General features: G+C 46.8%; 6 protein-coding genes across 6 annotated transcripts; 4 read left to right on the forward strand and 2 right to left on the reverse strand.

The window, feature by feature from the left end:
• Nucleotides 1-767: 767 nt before the first annotated feature.
• Nucleotides 768-3,005, reverse strand: DFJ58DRAFT_794911 (major facilitator superfamily domain-containing protein). Its single transcript, XM_041390484.1, is given in 11 exon segments — nucleotides 768-862; nucleotides 924-1,182; nucleotides 1,202-1,225; nucleotides 1,275-1,421; nucleotides 1,472-1,716; nucleotides 1,790-1,861; nucleotides 2,103-2,178; nucleotides 2,231-2,274; nucleotides 2,332-2,438; nucleotides 2,540-2,647; nucleotides 2,716-3,005. 11 exon segments carry the CDS (start codon nucleotides 2,954-2,956, stop codon nucleotides 806-808), a joined length of 1,380 nt encoding a protein of 459 aa, XP_041242376.1. The 5' UTR covers nucleotides 2,957-3,005; the 3' UTR covers nucleotides 768-805.
• A 1,310-nt stretch (nucleotides 3,006-4,315) lies between these two features.
• On the forward strand, nucleotides 4,316-6,949 carry DFJ58DRAFT_746628 (uncharacterized protein; the record flags this gene model as incomplete). Its single annotated transcript, XM_041387478.1, has 6 exons — nucleotides 4,316-4,322; nucleotides 4,378-4,601; nucleotides 4,654-4,810; nucleotides 4,869-5,047; nucleotides 5,099-5,591; nucleotides 5,843-6,949. The coding sequence occupies 6 exons, from the start codon at nucleotides 4,316-4,318 to the stop codon at nucleotides 6,727-6,729; spliced, it is 1,947 nt and encodes a 648-aa protein (XP_041242377.1). The 3' UTR covers nucleotides 6,730-6,949.
• Nucleotides 6,950-7,120: 171 nt separating this feature from the next.
• DFJ58DRAFT_794919 (proteasome regulatory particle subunit) lies at nucleotides 7,121-9,275 on the reverse strand. Its single transcript, XM_041390485.1, has 12 exons — nucleotides 9,099-9,275; nucleotides 8,946-9,048; nucleotides 8,814-8,896; nucleotides 8,622-8,763; nucleotides 8,421-8,574; nucleotides 8,132-8,356; nucleotides 7,934-8,081; nucleotides 7,724-7,880; nucleotides 7,585-7,675; nucleotides 7,465-7,533; nucleotides 7,308-7,410; nucleotides 7,121-7,249 (listed from the first exon to the last, which is right to left on the reverse strand). The coding sequence occupies exons 1-11, from the start codon at nucleotides 9,196-9,198 to the stop codon at nucleotides 7,393-7,395; spliced, it is 1,290 nt and encodes a 429-aa protein (XP_041242378.1). The 5' UTR covers nucleotides 9,199-9,275; the 3' UTR covers nucleotides 7,121-7,249; nucleotides 7,308-7,392.
• A 2-nt stretch (nucleotides 9,276-9,277) lies between these two features.
• Nucleotides 9,278-11,028, forward strand: DFJ58DRAFT_794924 (26S proteasome subunit RPN7-domain-containing protein). The gene is made up of 7 exons (XM_041390486.1): nucleotides 9,278-9,461; nucleotides 9,514-9,719; nucleotides 9,771-9,916; nucleotides 9,967-10,186; nucleotides 10,235-10,343; nucleotides 10,452-10,623; nucleotides 10,675-11,028. Exons 1-7 carry the CDS (start codon nucleotides 9,332-9,334, stop codon nucleotides 10,844-10,846), a joined length of 1,155 nt encoding a protein of 384 aa, XP_041242379.1. The 5' UTR covers nucleotides 9,278-9,331; the 3' UTR covers nucleotides 10,847-11,028.
• A 46-nt stretch (nucleotides 11,029-11,074) lies between these two features.
• Nucleotides 11,075-13,144, forward strand: DFJ58DRAFT_794927 (uncharacterized protein). Its single transcript, XM_041390487.1, has 4 exons — nucleotides 11,075-11,513; nucleotides 11,570-11,774; nucleotides 12,306-12,515; nucleotides 12,759-13,144. Exons 1-4 carry the CDS (start codon nucleotides 11,128-11,130, stop codon nucleotides 13,035-13,037), a joined length of 1,080 nt encoding a protein of 359 aa, XP_041242380.1. The 5' UTR covers nucleotides 11,075-11,127; the 3' UTR covers nucleotides 13,038-13,144.
• Nucleotides 13,145-14,127: 983 nt separating this feature from the next.
• On the forward strand, nucleotides 14,128-17,010 carry DFJ58DRAFT_452631 (P-loop containing nucleoside triphosphate hydrolase protein). Its single transcript, XM_041380474.1, has 12 exons — nucleotides 14,128-14,633; nucleotides 14,680-14,783; nucleotides 14,836-14,900; nucleotides 14,957-14,989; nucleotides 15,040-15,276; nucleotides 15,328-15,450; nucleotides 15,498-15,622; nucleotides 15,669-15,928; nucleotides 15,988-16,493; nucleotides 16,547-16,571; nucleotides 16,632-16,820; nucleotides 16,874-17,010. The coding sequence occupies exons 1-12, from the start codon at nucleotides 14,322-14,324 to the stop codon at nucleotides 16,977-16,979; spliced, it is 2,085 nt and encodes a 694-aa protein (XP_041242381.1). The 5' UTR covers nucleotides 14,128-14,321; the 3' UTR covers nucleotides 16,980-17,010.
• The last annotated feature ends 666 nt before the right edge of the window (nucleotides 17,011-17,676 follow it).

Below are 17,676 nucleotides of genomic sequence, written 5' to 3' on the forward strand. Positions count from 1 at the left end.
AAAGTCAGTATTTTGACCATATCTCCACATCCCAACCGCCGTTTTCTGTAATTCTTGGCTCATATCATTCCTGGAAGTACCCTCTAAGATATGTACCAGCCTACAAAAAGAATTATTTTCACAAGTTTGAAATCTATTTCTGAAATGACCATATAAGTCTTGACTATCGTATTCCTTATCCTCATCCTTATGGCCCAGGTCAAAACCTCGTTCAGACTTTGCTTGACTTTGCTTGATTTTTGCGTTTTTATCGGAGTAGTTCCCACGGTCGAGTTGCTTTCTTGAACCCTTCGATTTTGAGTATTTTGCTTGTAATTCACTAGGATCTTACCCTATTGATGTCGTTAGACTATGGATAGACTCCCCTTGACGAGGGCTACGACATTGATTTTTGCATTTTTTTCGGAGTAGTTCCCACGGTCAAGCTGCTTTCTTGAACCCTTCGATTTCGAGTATTTTGCTTATAGTTCACTAGGATATTATCCTATTGATGTCGTTAGACTATGGATAGACTCCCCTTGACGAGGGCTACAACATTGATTTTCAGGCACAGCAGGGACAGGGCACAGCCGCAGCAGGGACTCACGCAGCCGCAGCAGGGACTCGCGCAGCCGCAGCAGGGACAGGGACAGAGGCGACTGCAGGGGTGCAGTCTCAGGAAACATATAGATAGTTTGAAACCTATCTCTGAAATGACCATATAAGTCATCGTAATAGCAAGCCCGACAAAGCCTGCAGATATAAACGTGTTCTGGTAACCTATATAAAGCCAAGGGGTGATCCCATATCCCTGCAAGAACACGCGTCAAAAGGTCAAGGCAAAGTAAATGTCTCGACTTACAATAGCAAACGAAAGGGTATTCTACATTCAAGAAAACTCATATTTAGTAGGAGTGCAAAAAATGACGAGTTGGCATACTTACGCGAACAAGGATGACAGCCATCATTACCTCCCCACTCATATCTTTGTATGAATCCAGGGCGTAGTTTATAGAAAGTGATGAGCCAATACTAGTTGAGCAAGAAATGATGCCCATGCCAAAGACGAGGCCGACCCAACTGATGCCCTTGGACGCACCAACTCCCCAGAGGATGAGAGAGGCTGGACATAAAAGAAGTGAAACAACCATAAGCCAAAGGCGATGCTCTGGCTCTCGGATACCGCGCGTTCGACGAGCATATCTCACAGCAAACCGATCACCCACCCACCCCGCTATAGAATGTTCTGCACCAATGTCAGAGAATATTACGAGGGCAACTAGGAAGAAATTTACCCAAGAAGCATGCCAATCAAAGGGCCGAGGTAGGTTAATCCGACAAAGTTCGCTCTGAAGTTATAGGGTTGTTCGCTGAGGATCAATGAACAAGTGGCATTCAGGACGTTATACCACACGAGACACGTTCCATACTGAAACCCTGCCCTATTGAAAAAGTCAATTTGCATTCCCTGCATTTCCAACGGACGGCTTACCAGAAAATGACAGGGAAGCGCAGCAGAATTACGGGACGGTACGTCATCGTAAGCAGCAGCTTGTTTGACGCATAGCGCCCACCAAATAAAGCGAGCCGTTGCGAATATGTTTTAGGTATGCCTGTCAAATCCCCAGAAGGGACAGGAGATGAAGTAGTTAACTTCTTGTCGTCTTTCTCAGCACCTGGTTTGGCGCTGAAGTGCACGGCTTCTGTCGCTTCACTTGTATTGCGTACGAAGTTTGTCTACACTTAGGTATAAGTAATAATCAGTACTAATCACATGCGACGTACCTCTTCCCTAAAGAAAAAACAACACTATGAGAGAACCGAAGTTTATGATCGCAGCCCAGTACATCACCCAATGCCATCCTTGGCCATCATATATGAACTTGATCAAAAATTAGGACGAAACTCGGAAACTGATGTGCAATTTGGTACGCACACCAGCGATGAGTGGTGCAAAGTAGCCTGACCTGCTCGCGAGGTCAGCATAAGTCAAAGTTTATACACTCAAGACCTACCCAAACAGAAAGAGCGTGTAAATTCCAATATACGTTCCACGTTCATGCGCAAAGAACTATTAGGTGAAATAAGCTTATTTGAATTGACAGAAATCTTGGTGTGCTTACTGTATCTGCAATGCTGACTTCGCACAGACTCTCGACAGGAGTGCAGAGATAACCCTGTACGATTTTGCTGGCGATCCTGGTGGTGAATGATCAATGAGTGGCGTTCAGCTGTAAAGTGTGCTGCATACCACTGGCCTTCCGTCTTGATGTACGGCGTCAACAGACAGATGGCCTGCCAAAGATTAGTTAACCTTCAAGTTGACAATATCTTGCCGTCATAAACTCTTACAGTGTTGCCAAGGACTGAAATAAGATATATACCACGCTTTCCAAAGGTAAGAGCGAGCGGCAGATTTATCAGCGCTCCCCAGCCTAAGACTAGTATTCCGACGTCATCTAAACCCGATCATGAGGGACAATGATGACGACCTACAAAGAAACACTGTTCATAACAACGATGAATGTAGACATGAGAAGAAATATAGAGACAAGCCCACTGTATCCGGTGCCCGCATTAAGCGTTGCAAGAGGTATCCCTGTATCATTGGAGATAGGCTGCAAGATGGAGTATAGCATGGTTGTCCCAATGCCGATAGCGCTTGTGTCTGTAGACTGAGTAAAAGTCCAAAACATCATCTGTCAGTTCTTAAGACACACATATCATCACGCAGACGATCTGCAAAAAGTTTCCGGCCTCTACTCCAGTTCAGAGGATCGTTAATATCACTCGAAGGCGTCGGACTGAGCACAATGGCACTGTTATTTCCTGCGTGCACAACCGTCGTTTTCTCCTGGACGTCGACAAGGTAGACTGATCCAGGCACTACAGAATCATCAATGTCGTGCATGATGTAAAGCGAAGCAGGGAGACCTTCCAAGTGGAAAATACAATATTGACGGCAGCGAACTTGCATTATATGGACAATTGAGGGACCGATAAGGAGCTAAATTCGGTAGAAACATATATCTAGTTCATTTCACTCTCTCTTCCATCCGCAGGCAGCATTCTCTGTTCAGTAGTGGTGGAAACGGGGACGCACGAATCTTGGGTGAGTCCCAGTGCTTCACGGCTTAGCACCCCTCCACATAACCGACGTTCTCGCGGTGCCATTGTGCAGTAGGACAACATCTATGTAAGTAGTCTTTCACTATTGCTCCCAATTGAAGAGCACGGAGGCTGATGATACACTCCCAGCGACAAGCATAGTTCACATTATAGGGACGAGGGAGAGTCGTTCCCGTCGCGGTTTTCCTTCTGAATTTTTACTGTCTATATGCGCTGTAACAACATGCCCTCGCATCAATTGAATATACCATCCACTCTGCTATCCCGCTGTGCCCCCGGTAACTTATCAAGTCAACTTGATCACAACGCATTGCTACCCCGCTAACTTTACAAACCAAAATCCTTCTGAAACAGGCACCGCCGAGCATCATGACGGAGAGCCTGTTTATTTCAAAGGTATGTGCGACGGTGATTGGTCTCATCTTGCGGCTCTATATCATGTATTAACATTATAGCATCACAGCAACGGACCTCTAAGCACTAGTCGACGCCCAAAACCATCCCTCTCCAACAGCAACTTCCACACGTGGCCTCCTCTCCGCCCATAACCATTGCATGCCTATTTTTCCTTCGTTCCTCCCAGTGAATGCGCATCGTAGGATTCTCGGCAGAGGCTGATTGCGGATGAGTAGCTGCTTACGCCTGAGCTACCTGTCATGTCTTCGTCAAGCGTTGTTCGGATACGGCGTAACGGTCCAGGCTGGTGGGCACGGCTTCGGAGGATGAAGAAATCAATTGCGGTGAGCCATCTATCTAGAAAAGGAGGTGATGATGTTTGACGAGAGAGGATAAAGCTGGATGAAGAAAAGTAACCCCGGCGTGTACTGTACTAAATAGCTGCTATGTTTTATTTGGTAATCGGTATCTGCTGTTAGTTCCAACTGATTAATGGCTCGTCACAAAATTCACAAAATGGACACTCAAGCTGTGAGGTGACACAATGTAAGTGTACCAGTGAGCATGCAGACAATGAGGAGCGATCCCATCCAAGGTTTGAAGAACTCTATTAAACCAGTGTGCTTACATAGGAAAAGGTACGGTCGACGGTACATTGACACATAACGGTACATATCCGTGAACAGGGTGGAAGCTAATTGGAAGCAATTGGTACTATCGATGACAATCGACAAGGACGCGCTGTAACTGACAATGAAAAGCGACTGGGGAAGTTGGGAATCGGATGATGAATCGATGACGCTGCTTCGTCATGGCAAGTGGTAAAATGGTCCCTTGCCGCGGTCACGTGGTGTGGCTGCTTAGCGCATTAAGTCGCTGCAGCACTCACTGCGGTCACTGCTCAATACGCTATTACTCTTGTTCTCAACGTCAGATGGTACAAACTCAACTGCATTGTCTTGGGCAATGACCCAAACTGTATTTTCCCCGTCGACATTGCACAGACACAGACTGTCAGTGACCTCAGAGAGGTCATCAAAGACGAGAAGAAGCCACAATTTGACTATGTTGACGCTGACGGTCTGATGCTGTGGCAGGTGAGTGATCTGATGCCTACGATTGGGTATTGATAATCTTATATTTTGGAAGATCGACCTGCCTATCGACGAGATGATCGAGCGCAATCTTAGCAGTCTTACACTCGACACAAAGAAACCCCTATCACCTGTGAAGAAATTGCAGAAAGTTTTCTCTAAAATACCTGTGCATAAACACCTGCATATTGTTATCCAAGGTCCACCTGCCGGTGAGTTGTCTTTCGATATTGCCACCCTTTCCTCCTTACTGATCGCGGTCTGAGTCAGTGTCTTCTGGACCGCTCCACCTCAAACTTAACTGCTTTGTCTTGGGCGATGATCTTCACCGTATATTTCAGGTCAAGATTGCACCGACGGAGAGTGTCAGCGCCCTCCAAAATATTATCAAGGACGCGAAGGGGCCATCATTTGACCATGTTGCCGCCGACGGTCTTGAGCTATGGCAGGTGAATGATCGGTACCCGAGGTCTAATGCTGACGATCTGATCATTTGGAAGGTTAAGATCGATTTGAACGACCTACACTTACTCGACGCGATCAGAGATGAAGGCGTGGAGTTGAAGCCGTTAACTGAACTGTCCGAAGTGTTCACGGATGGAGTAGAGCGCAAATATATTCATATCGTTGTACAACACATTCCAGCTGTTGGTCGACGATTCGCTTATCTCAAGAAGGGCGCAGGTACTCCGTCAGCTGGTGCAAAACCGTCCGCATTCTCTATAAAGCAGGGCGAGCAAGAGTACCTTTGCAATCGTCCTCGCAGAGCTGCGGACCCTGTTCCAGTTACTCTTCTCGAGCCTATCTTCGCCAAGTTCGTGGATAATTGTCAAAATCATCAACCAACTGTCCGCGATAACGACTTTGTTTGTCAACTGTCGGAAAAGATGTCCTCCTTCTATCCCGATGAGCTCACGTGGATGAATGCATTCCAGCAAGTGCTCCGCGACTACGGTATCAAACTCAATGCTTCTATGGATGGCTCGACAAAATGTACGACAGACGGACATCTTTTGTCCCCCAACGGAAAGTTTGTACAGATGATAGTGGTGGGGAAGAACGAGATCGGAAGCGACGCTGCCGAACCCTTCGCGGAAGCAATGTTGTAATACCGCAAGTTTATCGAAGACTCGAAGATTGAGATAGTGAGGCTCTGGTCTGTCATTCCATGCATCCATATCATTGTCTTCGGTTAGTTCATTTCACCAGATTCATGGCTAAAGCCCTTTATTGACCACAATTAGGGGCATGCATTGGCTTTGCAGGCTCTGTTTTCACAGAAAAGGTTCAGTCTGATGTCCTGGTCCCTATCATTCCTCTGTTTTGGCATTCAACAGACCTCCGTATGCAAGTGATGGCGGCTCGTACTTTTGAGGCTCTCAAAATCGCCATCGAGGAACTCACAAAACTGTACTCCCATCCAATTCCGTCCCTCGAACCTAAAGATCCATCTCTAGGATGTCCTTATCCTCGGAGTTATATCAATTCAACTGGTCACACTCAGGAATTCTCGTACGATGAGACTCAGATCCCCAAGGATCGACTTATCTTCTTTGGGGAAATCGTCGGCGGTGCGGCTGGGAGCAAGATATGTATCAAGTTCGTCAGGCACTATTCCCCTGAGGCCCACGAATTCTGTGCCAGCAAGGGGCACGCTCCCAAACTTATCGCCTACAATCCTTTACCCGGTGGCTGGAATATGGTGATTATGGATGCCCTTGATATCGATAATGATTGCTTCTCGCAACGGCCTGGCTCATATCGACTGCTCAGTGAGATAGCTGTTTTGGACCGCCAGCCGCTGAAGGAAGCCATCACCTCTCTTATCCGGGAGTTACACGATTACAATGACGGCTACGTTCATGGCGACCTTCGGGATGCCAATATCGTTGTGGGAGACAACAATCACTTCATGCTGCTCGATTTCGATTGGGCTGGACCGATGCAGAAGACCCATTATCCTATGCATGTTAATCGGAAGGATATTCGACGTTCTGATGGTGCGTGGGATGGGGAGAAGATGGTGGCGGAGCACGACTTGGATATGCTAAATTATATATTTTATCCTGAGCAAGATGGTCGGGAGCCAGCTGCAAAGCGCCGCGGTGAAGGGTCGCCAATGACCATTTGATTCACAGGCGCCTCTCCAAGCCTTCCTCAGATTTGGGAGTACTGCCAGGTTGCGCAACTTGCGGCGGCAGGCACAACAAGAGTCACAACTCGAATCATGGCTGAAAGGGGGTAGAATTCTACTCGCGCGATTTAGCGTATGTTTCAGCTGGTCAGATATGTGTACCTTAGCGAGAGCTTCCGGGGGGCTCTGAAAATCATTCCAATGTCACAAAACATAGAATGAAGCTGCTCGAAATACTTGCGCACCAGCAGGTAGCGCTCTCAGTAGATTTAGAACCTTGAGTAAATTCCATAGATCGAAGAACTGCAAGAAATGATCAATGATCAGTACTAGTATGGGGTCCATACTGTGCTAGAACTTGCGTTTCTCCTCTACAGTTCATTGAAACTCAGTTGCAAGCAAGTTGAATTAGATCGAGTGTCGCGAAGTACAAAATACCTCATTAAACATTGTCTCACGTTCTACTCGTCCCTTGTTGCGCAATATATTACATACAACCTCAGGGTGATGACAGCTACTTAGTTTCAGATCAGCGCGATGACCCGGCTAATAACTTGAAGCGCGGTCATATCTACCATTGACAGTGGGGCCGTTTCTTCCTCTTAGTTATACGCATCATGTTAAGTTTCACGTGTAGGAAGGAGGAAACATAAACAACATCTATGCAATCTTGACAGTCTGAATGACATTCGTAAGCATACACCAGCGGCCAAAAACAATAAACGGACGTACTTTGGCATACAACGAGTCTACGACCTTGCTAACTTGCTCCAGAGTCCCAATTGCTGCTCCATACGTGTTCTGAAAATGGGATATGAGCATGGATGGGATGAATGGGAATAGGGGGCGCACGTCGGCTTCTAGCTCATCGAATACGATTAAACATCCTCTTCCCTGATCCAGCACGCCGTGGAACACCTTGTCCAAGATCATCTGAGATAGCCTGAGACACGACATCAGCTACTTTTCACAGAGAAAATTTAATACACACTTGGCCTCAACGTCCTGCCGTCCTTGCCCGACTTGTTTGGCAACATAGTCAATCTCTACCACCGAGTACGGCTCAACGATACGCAGCAGGTTTTGCTGGAGAAGGGTGTCATAGAGCGCTGCAAGATGCGAGCGAATGGTAGGGTCGGACGAGAGTTCTGTGTAGCAATGACAAGTCAACAATGAGCTGCATAAATGGAACATGACATGCCATGTTTGTAATCCCGAAGGGCCTTCTCAAAATCGGACAAGTTCCGATTCTGATGCGCAAGCGCTATGGTACGCATGCTCTCGATCTCGCGGAGCTGAGCATATTTCACCGCGAGCTTGATGGAGAGAAGTGATGTTACATCTTCGGGCTGGGACGCACATCAGAATGATTGGCGAGTTAAGGACATTGACAACACACCATATTCAACATGACCTTGCACAAAAGCATGTACTTGAGTGCGTTCAGCGCAGCTGGGTCGTCCTGCGATGACATATTCTCAAAAGTCTCGTAGAAATATGAGTATGCAGTAGTGTAATCCTTGTCCTCGGCATGGAGAACACCGGATTGGAGGTCTAACGCTGCTTGAAGATGAGGAGGACAATATATTGAGTTTGCAGCAGTCCTGGCGGAAGTGAGGGCAGCCTTTTCATTTCACAGACGTAAGGGCACATAATGAGAATACCAGGATGGCACCCGAAGGACTAACCTTAGACTTCGAGAGGTTTCCAATGCCACGGTAGACGCGACTCTCGAGGAGGTGTACTTCGGTAAGAATCATCTTGTCATCTAACCTTTTCAACTCTGTCAAGAGTGCGTCGATTCTCGTTAAGGCTAACTTGTACTGTAGTGCTTCAAGTTGCCTGTACCAATGATCAGCATCGTCAGAAGAAGTAGAAGTGTTTCTTACAGGGAAACGAGTCGAATTTCCAAGCTATGTTTGAGGAATATGCGCTTTTCGCGCTTTGACCACTCAATGTTGTCGGTTAGGACGTCAATCTGGGTTTGCCGGCTGTTGGGGATGGAGTTGAAGTAATTAAGAAGCGTGCGGACTAGGTAGACATTAATCAAGTATAGCAGGTCAAGAGCATAGGGTACTCACTCAGCTTGGCAGTCTTTGCCTTGGCAGTTGAAGACATGAATGATCTCGAGAGTGTGATGACCTGCGCTAAGCCACTGGCATCTCTGTCTGGAGTGAGGGCTTGCGTAAAACAACAGACTTTGTAAGACTCACTTTTGATCTCGATAGAGCTCTGCGAGTTTGATCAAGGCCGACTCTTGGTCACGTAGGGACTGTTCCTTGTCAGCATTGACTGCTGATCCATTAGAGGTTGATGCTGGGAGCAGGATTAGCACTAGCAGTCAAGGCATACACTGTTCAGCATACCCGTAGAATCCAGTATTTGTTTGTAAAGCTCCTCTGCACGCTTTGGGTTAGAAGACGCGAGATCTGCAGCCTGCTTGAGGAGGTCTTGAGTGGATGTCATGATTCAATATTCAGTGTTGGCTATGAGTAGAAAGCGTTCATGGGCGTGACGCGTCTTCACACCGTGGGAATATGAACTTGTGAGACTGACGCGTCGAAGGGAAGCCAAGGGAAGCTCCCTAACACTGACAGTCATGGCAGAAGAAATCATTCCGATACCAAATCTCAGCCTCCCCCAGCACCTGTTCACTCTTATCTCACCAACGCTCGGGCAACTTCACGACAATGCAAGAAAACAATTGCTTGAAGGAATCAAGGCAGATAGTAAGTAATGAGATCATCTTAATGTTATTGACTTGATCTATGGTTTATGCAGAAATGTCACCGTATTATAAGTTAGTAACCTCTGCGGGTGCTCTAACGCCTGATTCCGCGTTGCTCGAATCGATGGAGAAAGATAATGAGGAAGAGCTCAAGAAGCTAGACGAGAGACTGGCAGAGGCGGAGAAGCAAGAAGGAGAATCCGAGATATCAGACGCTTTGAAAGCTAGAGCTAATCATCTAACTCGAATTGGTGACAAGGTATGCCTTTCCTATGCTAAGTCATACATACACTGAATATTATATATAAAGGAAGGCGCAGTCGCAGCGCAAAAACTTGCGCTAGAGAAAACACCTGGCCTTGGCTCGAGGATAGATATTGTGCTCACTCTCATCCGACTGGGAATTTTCTTCGGCGATAATGGCCTCATCACTGAGAACCTTCCCAAAGCAGAAAGGTGCGCTATCGCAAAGCTTTGCCGTGACCTTGAATTGACATATCATCTAGACTCATCGAGGAGGGTGGTGACTGGGATAGGCGTAATCGTCTAAAGGTCTACCGTGGGCTCCACATGATATCTATCCGCCAGCTTAAGGCTGGTGGCGCACTTCTCCTCGATGCACTATCGACATTCACTGCCACTGAACTCACAACGTACAATGACTTCGTCGCTCTCACCATCATTATAAACGCTCTCACCCTCAAACGAGTAGATCTCAAGAAACGGGTATGCTTATTCTCCTAGTATTTCTCACTGCTGATCAATTTCCTGTAGCTTATTACCGCACCAGAGGTTATCTCCGTTTTACCCGAAATCCCGATCCTTGGAGACCTATTAAACAACCTTTACGACTGCCACTACGCAAAATTCTTCGTCGCACTCGGTACGTTTCTTCGCACCCACAATCCACTTCCGAGGCCCTTGTCCAGCTTCACATTATATTTGTCTGATGCGATTGATAATGACTGACATGCCGTGTCCATGCCCACAGCGACCCTTGAGCAGAAGTATCTCCTACCCTCACGACTCCTCTCGCCTCATACCCGCTACTATGTACGAGAGATGCGTATTTTGGCATACAGCCAACTCCTGGAGTCCTACCGCAGCCTCACTCTTGAAAGTCTTAGCAGTGCATTTGGTGTCAGCGTCGAGTTTGTTGACAGGCATGTATTATCTGCACGTGTATTTTACTCGCCTCTGAGCATCTCTTCTAGTGAGCTCTCACGGTTTATCGCCAACGGGCGTTTGCATTGCACCATCGACAAGGTGCACGGTATTGTGGAGACGACACGACCATCGCTCAAGAACGCACAGTACGACAAAGTCATAAAGCAAGGCGATGTCTTGTTAAATTCGATACAAAGATTGAGTAAAGTGTTGTACTAGTACTTTACGTCTTATCCCAGTCTTTCGTGTACTCAGACAGTATTGTACTCATTTAGAGTTGATACATAAGGGTGCGCAGAAGTGGGCACATTCAAGTTGTTCCTGTCATCAACATGGACCCTGAGCATGTCCTCGATCTTCTTATGTAGGCCTATCAATGCATTGATATTATTACGGTGTTACCGGTGTCAGTGAGGTTGTTTGAAAGTTTCCGTCAGATGACGCTTAGTAGAAGTTCACATACACATCCACAGTGTGCTACTGCGGCACTGCTACTTCTCATGAGAAACCTGGCAAACATCACCTCTAGCCGTCGAGTGCTGCTCACACTCATCCCCGTCTCATTGGCTGCAGGCTGGACGTATTGGTTATCGTGGCGCACAACAAGCAGCTTACTCACGAGCCGCATGACCGCCGAGCCGCAAAACGTCAGACAGCATCCTACATACTGGTTTAGCGATGGTTCCATCGTCATTCGATCACGCAGCATGAGCAATGGGGAGGTTTGCTTCAAGCTGCACGAGAGCTTGTTGCGTCGACAATCCCGCTTTGTTCAAAGGATGTTAGATAGCGAGACCAGCGCCGACTCTGAAGTATTGATTCCACCAGAACTTGGTGTTCAAGTCCAGGATTTTACAGCGCTGCTGGAGCATCTATACCATGATATGTGAGAGTATTTCGTCGTGGTGGAACTGACAGAAAACAATTTTGATGCTCTTGCAGCCCTCTTTCCGCTGAAGCGCCCTTCTCGCATGTTGCGGCGATCCTGCGTGTCTCTTCCCCGAATCAGCTTGATCTGCCCGGTGTGCACATGTCAGCACGGGCTTACTTTGTATCGATGTTTCCACAGGGGCCTCAGCCATTCGCACATCCTAGTAGCCATCTAAAAGAGGCACTGGCACTTGTGCAGTCGTATCAGATTCCATCGGTGGGTTCATGTCCATTCCGTCATGCTTGCGATTTTGTGTTAGGTTCCTTCCTGTTGTTCCGTCGGTGTGGAATTATGGACAGCAAGCTTCTCTGAATACGCTTGCCACTTGCCTGGGTTTCTTGCCGTGGTACGATAGTTCGTTCTAATGGCCAGTCGGACATTTGAGCATGCTCTTCCGTCCTTTGAAAAGCTTGCGGTTTCAGACGCGTGTAGGGCAATCACTTAGTGGGGTTCTCTTGTGGCGTGTTAAATGCTTGGTTTTTTATATGGATTCTCGCGTCTGGGAAGGCTACTATCGATGCTGGGGGTGGCTCGTTCCTATTATTTATGGGCAAATTTTTCTGGTTCTGGAGAATTCGTGTATGCTACTGACAGGTCAGCGTCTAACTCCTACGAGCTTTCAGTGATCATTTCGTTTTATTTATGATCGGGGACAAAAAATTCACTGTTGTCGGATGTCTTTTTTTCGTTCGCTAGGCGTTTTCAAGGTTTTCGGAGATCATCGAGAAGCTGAATCTACTATTCCAGATCAGGAAAGGCATATATTACAGCATTGTGACGACTTCTGAATTCGAACCCGAGGACGATGACTTGGATCTGGAAATTTTCATTAAACCAAACGGTTTGCCAGGGTCATCGTCAACGCCACGCCTCGTTCTACCCCCAACAGATGTCGAGCGGTGCAGAAGCTTGATGACTGGCATCGTGGAGCATTTCACCCCTATTTTGTTCACACCAGTGCGTGTTCCTTTCTTCTGATTCGGAGGAAGTGGCCACCGCAGTGATATTTTGACTTGTGGCGAGTCACCGGGAAATGAGATCCTAATCAAACGGCGATTCCGTTGATACGTTTCACTGGCTTCAGATGCTATAGCCTTCGTCGACCACCAAACACCGAATGTTAGAAGATTTCTTTTATTGATGACTTGATCCCTTATTGTATAACCAAGAGGCTGTGCGCTAATTCGTCGATTGTTTTAGCCTGCAACTCCTCATATGGCATGTACAGACGTGTTTGCGGACAAATGGATGCCGCTCGTAATAACGCCTGCAATATCTAACTCTGGTGTCTGCAAACCACTCGAAATGCTTGAGCAAATTAAGCAAATCGACTGGGCCGCCGAGGGCTTGTGTGCTACGTGTGTCAGAGAAAAGATACAAGAGTGGACACAGGAGCAGGAAGATGTATGGGAGAAAATGGACTCATGGTTGGTTGGTTGGTTGAATCCGGAGTTCGGCACAAAGCATTCCCTTGTTTGAAATACACAATGGAGATATAGATCAGGTTTGTTGTGGTATTCGCGGCCCATCTATAATTATTGTATGTAAATCGGGCACCAACAGTTGTCGACGTCTGTTACAGTGAAGCCCCGCAACGTGACCTTTTTTTTTTTGTTTCAAGCACACACAACTTATAGCTATACTATGAAACAACACTTGACGATTCAAATTTGGAAAGTTAGGTGGCTTCCGATTTGAGAAAACATGAAGGCGCTAGTACGTAATGTCCTCATATCTTGTAAACGACAGTTTGCATTCTTCTTTGTTTTGTGCATCCGACCAGCAGTTCAATCTCGATGCGCTGTGTCGTCAGTGTACACGCTACAGGATGTCTGTGGTTGTCCATTCAACACAATACTGATCACTAAAAATTTTGTATACCCGGGCCATATTATTCATTAAGGTCACGACATCAATACTTTTACTCGACCGGAGTCAGCGAGCTCAACTTGAATGACTTCATGAGGCTAGTATTTATTCTCAAGCCATATGTGGGAAATGATTTGCTAGTTTCAGGTTTTTCGGCCTCACTGCTTGATGGTAGCGTTGTCCTTGCCGAAAACATCGTGACAAACGCAAGTTGCTTGTGGGCGCGATGAGGGCATTCCAAGTTTCAACGACCGAAATGAACTGTTGTTGACACTTCCTTCACGAGTATTTTCACATTTGTTCGATCAGAGGTTCGTGGTCGTTTTCCTCCTTGAGCTAATATGGTCATCGACGATTCTTTCTCGTACAATGCGATTTGTGGAAGACGCATCTCACCTGCAAGGAGCTGCTATTCTGGATATTACCAGCCCACAATGACCCAAGGTACATCTATTTTGGCTGCCAAAAAAATATTTTTTGTTACTGTGTGTACCCGCGTATACTGACCTACGTGGAATTTTGGAGAAGCACCAGTCACGGACACATTGTTCTATTGGTGTCGGACTTTTGTCTCCTGGGACACACAACACCCTCCTGAATCCTGAATCCTCGCAGCCCTTCTCCTTATGGGGTGTCTGGCATCTGGCATCTGTACTTGTGTCGCAACAGGTGGTGGATCTGTGGGCTCCTTTCGTGGCACCACTCTGTCAATGTCAAATCGACCGCTTCCAAGAATCACAGATTCTCAATTGTTGGCCGCCTCATCCACGCACAAGAGTAACGGTGGCGCGAGTTAAGAGGCAGCGTGTGTCCTTCAAATAACACATAAGTACCTTCCAGCGTACCTTCGATCAAGCATTTTCCAGAGACCACCATTCTCGCCCGTGCACAATCATGACCGACGAGAAGAAACCAATGTGTATTCGGGACGTGGTCCCTTCCCCTCACCCTCCACCGCGAATCTTGAGTCATGGCATATATACAGTTGCCTACGAAAGCCCGCCACCTGTCACCTGGACCTTGGACATTCGAGCCTGGATTGAACAGTATCTTGTCTCCTTTGCCGACTTATCCTACGCTCGAAGGCTTCTCGGAGAAATATATCTTCTGGCTCCTGGGCTGTTTATTGGCCATATCTGCGCTATGTTGTGGCTTAGTATCTCCGATGCACTGCTTCTTTTCTGTTTAGGTTCCATATTTAACTTTGTGAGTGGTGCACCCGAATCAGATGTATGAAACTTATCCTGTGCAGGTCGAGGGTCATTCCTCGGGAAACGTGTCTCACGACTCACTTAATATTGCCATCTACGGAGGGTTCTTCTGCGCCATCATTGAACCTGCTTGCAGTCGCTGCCTGTACGCTCATGTGATTTCTTATTTCGAGTGGCTGGCTTATCATTAACTGTAGAGCATATGTGAACGACATTATCAACAGTCGCTTGAAAGCACATTTCCTTCCCCGGCTTATTGAAGGTGATGCAACCCATCGAGAGTTGTATCCATATTGAAACCGTGAATAATATTTCCAGCCAGTATGCGTGTAGATGTGTCTTCCATGCAAGGTATAGATCTTCGTTGACTTCTCAATACCTTTTGTGACACCATTTCCTAGATTGTTACACAATATTTCCCGTCAGGGGCCACTTTCCGTCGGATATACCAGGCTCGTCATTCTTACAAGGTTCATTTCACATCGCTCGCACAACCATTTCCCTGTTGTCGCAAGTAGCTGTCTTGATGAACGCAGTACTACACAAACCTAGTCCGGAGAGAGAGGTATTGTTTCTATTTTGCATTGCTCATCCGCTCGTCCGCTGGTTGGCACCATCCAATGTTACCGGTACCCAAGGTTTGTGGTTATTGAGGACTATCGCTATTTTCTGAAACAAACTCGTTGTAGGATATATCTTTTATACACTAAACGTGCCTTTCAAGCATATGAAATCTCTCTATGACCTAGCATTCTCATCTCAATATCGAGAGGAACTGATACTCAACGGCGCCGCCAACAGCATCCACTCTGGTAAGATAATATTCATTCAAGCGCGCTTATGCTAATGGGTTGTGCAGAATACCAGAAGTCGACTGAGCAGCTCGATGATGAAATCGTAACGGAACCATTTCCCTGGACAAGTGGTTTGTTCAGAAGGTGGTACTGGGACTTCCTAATCAATTTAACCCTCGACCTTCCACTCGTAAGTTATCATATCTTACTTGTCTGATGTACTGACATGCTTCAAGGCGGTCTATGCGCTGGTTTTGCCTTGTCGCCTTTCGCCTTCTTCTGTGATGTCAATTGCTCTGCTACAACAAGCGACCAATAGGCTTTCCCTAAGCATCGGCGAATATGGGATGAATTCTACATCACTGAAGAGCTTATGCCTTCAGGCGAAGTGGCTCTACGATGCTATCAGTTACAAGAGCAAGATGTCCAATGGACCGATGTCTTATCCAGATCCCTCGCGAGGTGGTTCGTCGGATGGGATGAAAATATCTTTTCGGTGAGCTTCATGCTACAAATGCGGTGATGTGCTGACTCTGATGCATATGATATAAATAGACAAGTATCGCTTCGTTACGAGAAATGCAGTCACAACGCTCTTGACAATGTCACCCTGGAGATTGCTCCCGGTCAGCTTGTCCTTGTTGTCGGTGTCAATGGCAGCGGGAAATCTTCATTATTGAAGCTCATTGCGCGTCTCTCCAATCCTACTGAAGGGGAAATTCTAATTGACGACAATTCATTGTCGACATATGATTCCGATGATGTGCGCGCATCAATCGCGTTTTTGCCTCAGCTCCCGCTGTTATTTCCCATGTCCGTGAAGGAGAACATCTGCCTTGGGTTGCCATCCTGTGTTCATGCGACCGATGAGCAAATTCAACAAGCAGCCAAAATGGGTAGTTGCACGAACTGGGTATCAAAGTTGCAGAATGGGTATGATACACAGGTGACACCTACTCATGATATTGGGAATGGGTGGGTCGACGGAACTTATGGCGCCATCTCTGAGAGATTGCGGGAAGAATTGGCGCGTCATAAACAGCACACAGTCACAATCTCAGGTCAGTACTCGCAGTTTGTGTGCGCGTTTTCACTGACTAATAAGTGGTGACAGGTGGTGAAAAACAACGCCTTGCGGCGTACGTACATTACCGTTACTTCTGCGTCATAGCTGCTCATTTTCACTGTTTCTTCATCAGGGCGAGAACCTTTATGAGGATCAATCACACAGACATCAGATTAGTTGTAATCGATGAAGCCACGTCGTCTTTGGACGCTATCACGGAACGCGACATTCTTTCCGAATTTCACCATGTCCGCCAAGGAAAGACGATGATCCTTGTCACTCACCGCTTCCACCATCTTGTCAAGGAGGCTGATCAGATCATGTAAGCAGAAACGCTGTGCTAGCTATACAGATGAAATTGACACCTCGTGGCAGATGTATGAAGGATGGATCCGTGGTCGAGCGAGGGACGCATACTCAGCTGATTGAAGATGATGGCGAGTATGCAAAACTGTATAACGCGCAAGTTCTCTCGGTGTAATCCTGAATATCATTGCGTCGGTGATTTTGTGACTCTTCTTGTACTCATGTTTCTCGTACGTTTCTTATTTATGTTTCCCGATACTGTTTTTGTGCCCTTAATTGCGATATCTATTGCTGTAACTTTTGCAATGCAAGTCTCGATAACTTATCTGAGGTACAACAAAACCTTCGCGCGTGAAAGTCCTTCCGATACGTATACTTACGATGAAACCACGTATCATCATGATAAGTATTGATCTCAGATCTTGGAATCTCAAACTAAGACTTGCCAGCTGAGCCACGTTTCTGCCTAACCGGAACCACGCATGAGCGCCTGCCTTATCCACACATGTGGTGTAAACAAACTGACCCTCAAGTACCCCCCGGGCCAGTTCACCGATCAGATCTTCGATGAAGGATGCCTGCTAGGTGTTTTATCAATTTGAAATATCGTTGACGGCATACGTCGGATCGCGCGTTCATACGCAAGGCAACTTGAAGGACTCGGACCCACTATGCTGGAATGAGCTTAGTCTCACCGGGCAAGATATGAAATCTAGGGTGACTCAGGTAGCCGCATATGCAACTTTGTTTGGGCATTTTGACAGGCTCGGTGATTCCTGATGGGCCGGCAGGGAAATAACAGAATGTATTTACGCTGATGCCATGGGGAAAGCGTCCATGAAATCGCCCCGACGCTTCTCCAAGTTATTAAC

This window comes from Suillus subalutaceus (genome assembly GCF_016647625.1).
Source record: "Suillus subalutaceus strain FC151 chromosome Unknown DFJ58scaffold_75, whole genome shotgun sequence".
Classification (NCBI taxonomy): Eukaryota; Fungi; Basidiomycota; class Agaricomycetes; order Boletales; family Suillaceae; genus Suillus; species Suillus subalutaceus.

Coding starts and splice junctions, on each gene's coding strand:
- DFJ58DRAFT_794919 (XM_041390485.1), bottom strand. CDS start 9,198: ATGACATCCACTCAAGACCTCCTCAAGCAGGCTGCAGATCTCGCGTCT. Junction 8,764..8,813: donor GGCAAAGACTGCCAAGCTGA/GTGAGTACCCTA, acceptor ATGTCTACCTAG/TCCGCACGCTTCTTAATTAC. Junction 8,357..8,420: donor GAAACCTCTCGAAGTCTAAG/GTTAGTCCTTCG, acceptor TGAAATGAAAAG/GCTGCCCTCACTTCCGCCAG.
- DFJ58DRAFT_794927 (XM_041390487.1), top strand. CDS start 11,128: ATGAGAAACCTGGCAAACATCACCTCTAGCCGTCGAGTGCTGCTCACA. Junction 11,775..12,305: donor AGTCGTATCAGATTCCATCG/GTGGGTTCATGT, acceptor CTACTATTCCAG/ATCAGGAAAGGCATATATTA. Junction 12,516..12,758: donor CCCCTATTTTGTTCACACCA/GTGCGTGTTCCT, acceptor CGATTGTTTTAG/CCTGCAACTCCTCATATGGC.
- DFJ58DRAFT_794924 (XM_041390486.1), top strand. CDS start 9,332: ATGGCAGAAGAAATCATTCCGATACCAAATCTCAGCCTCCCCCAGCAC. Junction 9,462..9,513: donor TGAAGGAATCAAGGCAGATA/GTAAGTAATGAG, acceptor TGGTTTATGCAG/AAATGTCACCGTATTATAAG. Junction 10,344..10,451: donor AAAATTCTTCGTCGCACTCG/GTACGTTTCTTC, acceptor CCATGCCCACAG/CGACCCTTGAGCAGAAGTAT.
- DFJ58DRAFT_794911 (XM_041390484.1), bottom strand. CDS start 2,956: ATGCAAGTTCGCTGCCGTCAATATTGTATTTTCCACTTGGAAGGTCTC. Junction 1,717..1,789: donor TAAACTTCGGTTCTCTCATA/GTGTTGTTTTTT, acceptor ACCTAAGTGTAG/ACAAACTTCGTACGCAATAC. Junction 863..923: donor TGGCTGTCATCCTTGTTCGC/GTAAGTATGCCA, acceptor TCTTGAATGTAG/AATACCCTTTCGTTTGCTAT.
- DFJ58DRAFT_452631 (XM_041380474.1), top strand. CDS start 14,322: ATGACCGACGAGAAGAAACCAATGTGTATTCGGGACGTGGTCCCTTCC. Junction 15,623..15,668: donor TAACCCTCGACCTTCCACTC/GTAAGTTATCAT, acceptor ACATGCTTCAAG/GCGGTCTATGCGCTGGTTTT. Junction 16,572..16,631: donor GAAAAACAACGCCTTGCGGC/GTACGTACATTA, acceptor TTTCTTCATCAG/GGCGAGAACCTTTATGAGGA.